Raw genomic sequence first — 9,522 nt, 5'->3', positions numbered from 1 at the left:
TGACAGATATTTTTATTTATGCACATTATGAAACTACAACAAAATTATTACAACGAAATTTTTTCATACTATCTCCTAATTACAGAATGAGCATTTTGTACTTCCCTCTGACAGATGAGATCCATCACAGAAAGGCCTATTCTTGGTTTGCTTGCAGTTGCAAAACCAGTACTCCCTCGTTTCTTTGGGTTTGAACGTTACGGGCTTCAGTTTGATTTTCATTTCGGGTAAAACGCATTTCCCATCACACATTGGCTATAAAGTAAAGCAAATTTTGCATAAATAGTTAGGAAATACTGTTTTTATGTGATATTTTTGTTATCAATAACTAAATGATACAGATAATACAGGGTGTTCATAGGAGATGCACCAGTTAATGAATGTGATAATATTAATTGTACTAAGGTACTATATTACAACTTTCATTCATGGGGGGAAAAATATGTGTTTGTTCTCCAATTGCCAAATATTTAAATTTGCTTACTACTCAGTCCCTGAATATGTGATTTGTCTGCAGAATACTGAATACCAACCGATTATTCGGTGCATCTCTAGTGTTTATTAAGTCTTGCACTTATAAAGAAAATATTTTTAAAAATCTACTTGAGATTATAGCATTCTTTTTTTATTTTGATCCTTTCTTAACAAGTGTTTTTCACAATAGCAAGACATTTTTACTTCCTGTAGTTCTGAGAGTATTTTAAACAATTTTCAACTTCATGCCAAGCACTAGTGCCCCTCAAAATTTAGCTTCGGTGTGGTAAAGATTTTGTCATACCAGTCCTCTTTGGATATATACTGTTACACAGTGGCCGCCACTTATTTTAATCTGCTTATTTCAAAGTTTTTATTCAATAAAGCAACTGATTCAATAAAACAAAAAAGTGTAATTTTTTTTTCATTGCGGAATTGTTCATACAATTTAAGGAAACTTTATTAAATTCTTCGTCAAACAAGATAAAGTTATATTAAAAGTATGCCAGTCTCTTAAAATTTTGATTATTAAAATAAAGAATTTTATCGTAAATAAGTATGATAAAGAAATTACAAAATTCAACTATAATTTATCCGCTTCAGAAATTATCTCGTTGCTCCAATGTTAACGCTATCGGTGAAATAGCCTAGATCACAGACATTCCAGCAACACCATGTCTCTCTGCCTCTTTTTTTTTTTCTGCCGAGAAAACTGTTTAGAAAAGTGCTACTGTTTCACTGATAGCAAAAAAAATATGATTCTACTAAAAGAAGGCAAAGGAAAAAAAAACTGCACTGATGCACCTATGTTTCCGGGAAATGGATAGTCTCATTTTACTTGATTCATTTAAGCAGCGTGCTTTATTCAAATATGGGGCAGTTTTTCAATGTTGAAGCTGGATTTAGTTCTGTTTTTGAGGATTGGATTCATTAAAGCGGCTGATTCAATTAACCATCGATTTAAAGGTCCGGCGCTCACTGCATTAGAATCGGCAATATGTCTTAAAAGCAAAGGTTGATCCTAAAAACCCTCCTTGAGGTGTCCCCTGGGAGTTTTTTCGTTTATTTATGTAATTCTTAGTTTTTTATGTCGTCGTCCCCCTCCACACACACATACACACTTCTTTTGCTAACATTGTATATCCACAATAAAAAGGATATGGATCAAAATATTGTAAAATAATGCATGAATCTTGAATAAATTCAAAATAAACTGAGTAAGATCAATCATTGACATAAAAATATAAAGTAATATTTTCACCGACAAAGGGAGAGAAAAACAACATTCATATTCCATCAAAATAATTCCAATATCCTTCCATTTTTTTTTTCTTTTTTACTTTCTTCTATATCTAATATATAAGAAGAAAGTATTGGATTCGTGCAAATTTTTCGAATTTCGACGGATTCGAACGTTTTGAGGTGTGCTGAGTCCATTTCGACTATTTTTGGAAAATGTCTGTCTGTCTGTGTGTGTCATGTCTGTGTGTGATCAATTTTTTGTGGCCGCTCTACAGCAAAAACTGCCGCATGAAATCGAACGAAATTTGGTACACATATGTGGCCCTATGTGAACTTGTGCCCATTGGTTTTTGGCGCGAATTCCTCCAAGGGGGGTGGAGCAATGGGACGTTTTTTGAGTTACGCGTGCTTGCTATTCCTCAGGAAGTAACTGGCGGAATCAAACAAAATTTGGTCCATATGTTGCCATTAACAGGAACAGGTGCTGATTCAATTTTGGTGTCAATAACTCAAACTGGGGTTGAGCTATAGAACGTTTTTTGTCGTCAATTGTGACTGCTGTATCTCAAGAAATAATGAACAGAATGAAAGAAAAATTTATCGGCAAGTAGCCCTTAGTGGGTAAAAGAGCTGATTTTATTTTGGTGTCAACAGCTAAAAAGGGGGGTAGCGCAATCGCCTGTTCTTTTTTTCCATTGTGAGTGCCCTATCTCAAGAAGTAATGCAACGTTCTGGTTGAAATTTGGGATATATGTGAATACATATGTAAACAAGCTTTGGTTCAATTTTGACGCCAATCGCTCCAAGAGGTGTGGATTTTTTTTTTTTTTTTTTGAATAAAAATAGCTTTATTAATGCAACAATAAGAAAGATAAATCGTAATAGATTGTCGTCTGCGTATTTCTCGTGATTTTAATTGTATGGAAATGATCGGAAATATTATCTCAATGATTTAAAATTTTTAACTGTTGCCATCTTATGTTTGTTAACAAATAAAATATTTGTAATTAATTCAAGCAAGGCTTTTAAAAAAACTTTCATTTTTCGCTCTTTGCTTTGCTTTTGCAATAATTCAGACATTGGGATGGTCGTCAAGTTTTTGCATGTGTAATTTTGTTTTTGTTGGGAATATTGCTTCCTCGTCAAGCATGGGGAGGGATCAGAAAAAAAAGAGAAAAATATAGAAGAAAGTATCGTGATGGCCACAACATACTAGTTGTCTTTGCCGTTACAGAAAAAAAAATGATAATGCAGTCGATAATTAAATAACACAAAGAAATATATACATTTTAGAGGATAATAAATTGATAAATACTATTAAATCTAAAACAGGGTAGACGAGGAAGGAAAAAAGGGCACCAGAAAAGTGTTTCAAAAGACCTTGAGCAAGCAATTCACTGTTATGAAATTTTTCAAAAAAGAATGTACTGAAAATAGGTAACAAAACAAATGTCATACCTCAAAGTTATTTTTATAATTTTCATATGTACTTGTAATATACATACTAATTATTAAATTATTTTGTTGTTTATAATTTAACTTTTCAAAACTGTTTGCCAATAACAAAAAATGATTTCCTTTCAAAAGCTTTTGATTTATTATTATCACATTTTGAGACAAATGAGGCAGTGAGAAGCAAAAGGGATGCAAGTGGATATTTTTAAGTTTTGAGTAAAACAAGTTTAAAGATTAGCTCCTAGTTAGGCTTTCATTGAAATTTTTTTTCTAAATCATGCTGTATAGCAGCAACTAACAGGGCTGCTAGTACCATCTCTTGGCCCAAGACAGAGGAGAGTTTCACCTACCATTTGTGCTGGTTATCTCCAAATTTTTAATTTGGCCACTTACATCCTTTTGCTTCTTACTGCCTCAAATGTCAATTTAGAAAGGTAAAGAAAACTTCCCCGCTTAATCGAATAAAATTTCTTGGAACCGACCATATTCGATTAAGCGAGGCTGACAGTATATGGTGGGTGACAAATAAAAGTACAATATGAACATTAAAATACAAGAATTAACTATCAATGACAAATAAGATGTGTCGAAATTAAACACATAGGGGTGGCTCTGCTCCGGAGATAATTCGGACTTTTTTCAATTCACACTACAAAAGTTTCAGGATATTTAATCTTGCATGAGTCTATCTAGAATTCAAACACAGTAATTAAAGCAAATTTACAAGTTTGCATGTTTTTCATCAATTTGCAGCAGCCAAGTATTTTGTTTTACGGACTTCCTCGGTTTCATTTCTTGTACCATGAAAGCCAGATATTTTTTTACGGAAAAAGATTATTTTGGCAAAAAGTCCCTTTTTCTTTTGGAAAAATTTAGTAGATGAAAGGAATTGTCTTGTTTAAGCAAGAGTTTATGTAATAAAGTGCAATATACTAACCTGATCATGACTCCATCCACATACGCACCAATAATAAATTTTTCCTTTTGTACATTTAACCTTAAAAGGCTTTTTATCATGAACTCTACCTTTATCTTTCTGATAGTAGGCCTCATAGTATTTCTTTAAAGGAGGCTCATTTAGTTCTGGAATATGAGAAACATCGGGTGTCCGACGACTGCTATATAAACAAGTAAGAGCCTGTTGGGGAGAAAAAAATGATTTTTAAATTATTGAAAAGTATCACATTTGAATAAATAAATACAGTAGTACAGTGAAACCTGTGTAAGTTGACCACTTGCTGTGCACTACTTTAGTGGTCAACTTAAACCGGTGGTCCACTTGCAAAGGTTGATTCATTTGATAAGGGCTAATTCCGCACCTGAGAAAAGTGAAGTAAGACAAAACGTTAGATGAAGCACAAATTTGCAAATTACAGCAGACACGTGTTTCGGCGTTACAGGGAACGCCTTTTTCAATGCAAAAAAATAATGAGCTTATGGATGAAAAGACATCCGACAAAAGTCAAGAGCAGATAAGCATGCAGCTTAAAAGATAAAAACAGCGGATTAGCCAAACACCAATGACAAAGTTATAAACCGATCAGGAATCAATAGGAATGTGAGCAAAGGCCAAGAGCTTTCTGTTAGGTACGAACCCAGAAAGAAAGAATTCAATTAAACAAAGATTAAGCCGAAGCTTAAACAAAAAGAAAAGAAATTGTCAGTTACCGTGAACCGCAAGAAAGGAAAAGCTGAATGGAAAACCATGAAATAAAATAAACAGAAACAAAAAATATTCGAAAAAAGGAAAAATAAAGATAAATAGAAGAAAATTGCGGGGGGGGGGGGGGGGGGGGGTCAATCAAGACAAAAAGGTAAAAATAAACAAAGGAAGATAGATAAAAATGAATGGGAAAAAAGGGGGGGGGGAATGGAGAAAGGACAGTATTAAAGATATGGGAGCCAAATGTTGGAAAAATATGGAACTGCACTAAGATCGTTAACTAAGTTGGAACTGTTCCTCAAAATATGAAAGGATTCCCAAAAGTCAAGATCTGATGAATTGGGGCATTTTTGGACAATCTGATAAGAGTTAAAACCAAAAGAGTGATTCGAATCCCAACAATGTTGAGCAATACTAGACTTATTTAATTGTTTTTTCACATAATTTTAATGCTCTTTCAAGCGAATTTTTAAAGCACGCCGAGTCTGTCCAATATAGGCAAGTTTACAACTACAATTAATTCTATAAATTCCACAACAATTAAGAGGGTGAATAGGATCTTTAAGAGAAGAGAATGAAAGTTTATTAATAGGAGAGAACACCACCTGGAATCGGAAACGTTTTAGAATCTTAGCAACCTGATAGCTTACAGATGGAAAGAATGGCAAAACAACCAAATTCTTTCTGATGAAGGTTCGGTTAAGAACATTAGTTTGGGATTTATTTGAAAGTTTTTTATAAATGGAATCAATCAAAGTTGGCGGATAGTCTCTATCAATTGCCACAGCTTTATGATAATTAAGTTCCACTTTAAGAAGTTCCGACGAAGAACAAATATTAATTGCACGATAAACAAAAGAATTGAAAGCAGAATATTTTTGATTTGGAGGATGAGATGATAGTCTATGAGGAGGTAAAGAAACAGCAAAAGGTTTGCGATAAACAGTAGTTTCAAAACCAATTTCAGTACGAGAAACAAGTACATCAAGAAATGGAATGCAATTATTCCGTTCTTTCTCACAAGAAAACTGAATACGAGGATCAATGGAGTTTAAAATAGATAAAACCTCATCACTCTCAAACTGATTCTGTTTCATTAGAACAAAACAATCATCAACATACCGAACATAAAATTGAAACTGCAGTTTTTGGAACAGCTTAACCTCAAAATAATGCATGTAAATATCACTAAGAATGGGGCTAAGTGGGTTTCCCATAGCCAGACCATCTAACATAATATAAAATTTCCCATTAAAAACAAAAGAACATTGCTTAAGACAAGTACGGGTAAGGAAAATTAAATCCTCAATTTCCGTATTGGTGAAATGAAATTCAGAAAGTCTTCTACGAAGGCATAACAATGAACCCTCGACGGGAACGTTCGTAAATAAAGAGTTAACATCAAAAGAAGCCATAAAAGAATTATTCGGAACGAAACTATGAATTTTTTTAACAAACTCAACAGAATTTTTAATAGTAAATAAATTGTGACTCCTAAGGGGAGAAAACACAGAGACTAAACCATATAAAAAGGTAAGTTCTTTATTTTAGAATTCAAAAAAAACCTCTCACTTCCAAAATTCTTTGTTTTTACAAATCCTTGAGGGGTTCTTGTAGTATACATAACTGTGATCATACTCCGACTGTAATGTATATTAACAGTCGGAGGGATAACGGACCGAGCGAAGTGAGGTCCTGGCGAGCCAGAGGTCTCATACCCCGGAGAAATGATGAAAAAAAAATTAATGCATTAATTTCGACTTGTAATTAATACAATAATTTATTTCATTGTATTTTAATATGTTTACAAAAAACCCCGGCTCTGTACATTTTTGAAGCATATATTTGTGATGTTTTTTGTTGTGCATTTATGTTGTTTTTATATATATTGTGTTTTGAAGTGCTTTGATCATGTTTTCTTATCTGATTTTTTCCTGTTGGCGCTAAAAAAGCATCGCTAAGAACGATGTATGACATATGTCGTCATACATCGTTTTCTTGGCAACGCTTTCTTGGCGCCAACAGGAAAAAGTCGCCAAGGGTGGGGTATATCACATCAGTTCCCTACTTTCTTTAAAAAATCATCAATTATTAAGTGTCTCCCGTTTTTCAGAAGCTCATTTTTTAAATTGCTTGTAATCTTTTTTTTTTTTTTTTTTTTTGAAGTCATTGGAGCAAGGCTGTTACTCTAAGCTACAACACTTTAAATGCATCTCTCATTTTAGTTTTTTTTGGGGGGATTTAGCGCAACAACAAGGCTGAATTTGCTTAGAACATCAAGGACTGCAGACGTTAATATTATACTTTTAAAAAGTAGGGATTCATCACATCAACTCCTAGGGTCAAAAAGAAAAATGTAGGGATTGCAAGACTACACAGGCAGAGATTATATGAATGAAAGAAAACAAGACTATTCCAGTTCAATGGCACAGCCAATGCCACTGTATAATGATGTGTAGTATATTGCGACTCAACTGTATGTATAAGGGCCGTTCTGTCACACTAATTTCACCAAGATTTTGTTATACCTCTTAATATTTTAATTAACAGGAGAAAGCACAATTTTTAACCTTTCCATTCGATACTACTCTTTTATTAAATAATTTTCTTATTTAAAATTTAATGCAATTGCACAAGATATCGAAAAGCTAACTCTTGTAATCTGTTGCATGAATTAGTTAATATTTCTGCTCCAATGATAAGTGATCAGGAAACAAATTGTAGGTTTTGAGAGCTAACATTCCAATGTCAAGTCAACACATCTCATTTGTTGAGTTAATAACCTGCTAGTCAAAAACTGAGAGTGGAATAAAATTAATTGTAATTAATATAGTGAAATAAGGAGCATTATTGGAAAAATCAAGATAAGAATAATGTTACAATTACACAGCTTACATTGTCGGCAACTTGTAGCCCTTTATTTCGAAAGAGACCACACAGTTTGATGATTTTCAAAGACGTACAAAAGTTCATTGGTAAAAAGAGCAGTGTGGAGTTTGAGTTTTATTGAAAAAATTATAAACAGTACCAAATTTAATTGAGGACAATTTTTAAACGTTTGTTGCTTGTTTCTGTTGTTTCGTCTGCTCAAGTGCGGTTACAGTTTTAGCAGTTGATTTCTCATTGAATTTTGTGTGAGAGCATCGTTATGTTCGAATAGAGCAGCCAACGTACCCTATGATAACTTTTATTGAACACGCGTGCGTAACTATAAGAAGAGGTTTAAAAATGAAACTTAAAATTCAAAACTTTTGATATTGTTTCTTTGTTTTTATATTTATCTCCTTTTATACGAAACCCTTAATAATACGGACCTTAATAGCGGTTTAATCCGTAGACAGATCAGAGGGAAAGAAAGGACCTATTGACAAGAGCCATTTAAAAACCGTAACTGTCGCATAGCATGAAACAGCAAATGGGAAAGATGGTAGAAATAAAAGTGGAAAAAGAAGAGGTAAAAGCGTTATTTTATGAATAATATATCAAAATTGTAATGTTATTTCAAAAATTAATACCTAACTTTCTTGTGTTTTCAGTCTTTAAAAGTTTTCATGTTTTGTTTCTCATCATCTTATTCTGTTCATCCTTCTTAGAACATGACTAGTATGCAAGAAACAGTCATATCGGAATATCATTTTAATAAGTGTTAATTTATACATAAAATGCAGTGTTAATGAGAACTTTGCTTTGTCACGATAGCTGAACTGATGTTTGTTTCCATTTTTCAAAATTCATGTATAAAACTTGAAAGTGAAATTTTCCATGTTAAGAAAGCATTGCCACATTAAGTGATTTCTGTTTTTTTTCTTATAGATGGAGTTAGGAGATGCAGCAAAAGGGGATGGTTTGAAGCAATACTATATTACGAAAATTGAAGAACTCCAGGGGGGTATAAAATGATTTTGTTCATGGTTTTTTTCAGGTGGAACACAGTTTGAAACACATTTCCGTTGTTTGATATAATGATGCTCTTTTCATTTTAAATAATAAGAAACACTGTGATTTTCATCACTTCGTAACTAAATCATTACAGTTGTATAGTATTGTGGCAGGAATGTGAGATGATACTATACGGGCACCTTTTTTAAAGTAAGTGCCTTTTGAAATAAAAAAGATCATCTACAGGTTTTATTGCATACATAATTTATTGGACAAAACTTAATGACCCTTACGCAGGGATATTTCAATAATTGGGAATCTGGCGATCTTTTTTCATTGACGTCAGTTTATTGCTCTAGTGCCTGCATGAGACCTATTTTTCTTTGCAAACCTAAACAAAGAAACCGGAAAAAACTATTGACATAGGGTTCCCATAATTCAGCAGGGTTACCAAAATAAAATTATTTACGCCAATAAGAAGACGACCACGCCAGATTCCCAATTATCCTATATATTTTTCGCTTTTCATTAATTGCTTTGAAATCATAAGCCTGAGTATAAACAGAGAGGGGAAGACTGTTTCCTGACCGTAATGAAATGTAAATGCATTACCATTTAATACTGCACGTTTATCTACATTGAGTTTTATTATTTGTTCAAGTTAATAGAGAAATAAAATAAGTAAAAAAAGCCCCGAAAAATAATTAATATAGTAAATGGATAATTTAGTTTATGTTTTATCTGCATGGTCTGCCAAATATGCAGTACAAATACAAATACAAATGTGACGACCAGCAACAGGCTCTGGG

The 9,522-nt window shown here is 33.0% G+C and overlaps 2 protein-coding genes across 2 annotated transcripts in view; one reads left to right on the top strand and one right to left on the bottom strand.

Moving 5' to 3' along the window:
• On the bottom strand, positions 1–7,924 carry LOC129222795 (CDGSH iron-sulfur domain-containing protein 3, mitochondrial-like). Its single transcript, XM_054857340.1, has 3 exons — positions 7,730–7,924; positions 4,109–4,309; positions 1–255 (listed from the first exon to the last, which is right to left on the bottom strand). The coding sequence occupies exons 1-3, from the start codon at positions 7,805–7,807 to the stop codon at positions 76–78; spliced, it is 459 nt and encodes a 152-aa protein (XP_054713315.1). The 5' UTR covers positions 7,808–7,924; the 3' UTR covers positions 1–75.
• A 319-nt stretch (positions 7,925–8,243) lies between these two features.
• Positions 8,244–9,522, top strand: part of LOC129222718 (26S proteasome regulatory subunit 8) — a 36,514-nt gene continuing 35,235 nt past the window's right edge. Inside the window, exons 1-2 of the mRNA XM_054857249.1 lie at positions 8,244–8,288; positions 8,648–8,719. Of these exons, the coding sequence (XP_054713224.1) occupies positions 8,250–8,288; positions 8,648–8,719 (111 nt within the window). The 5' untranslated portion in view covers positions 8,244–8,249. The remainder of the gene's footprint in view (positions 8,289–8,647; positions 8,720–9,522) is intronic.

This window comes from Uloborus diversus, chromosome 5 (assembly GCF_026930045.1).
Source record: "Uloborus diversus isolate 005 chromosome 5, Udiv.v.3.1, whole genome shotgun sequence".
Lineage (NCBI taxonomy): Eukaryota > Metazoa > Arthropoda > Arachnida > Araneae > Uloboridae > Uloborus > Uloborus diversus.
This window is presented reverse-complemented; position numbering and strand designations above follow the sequence as displayed.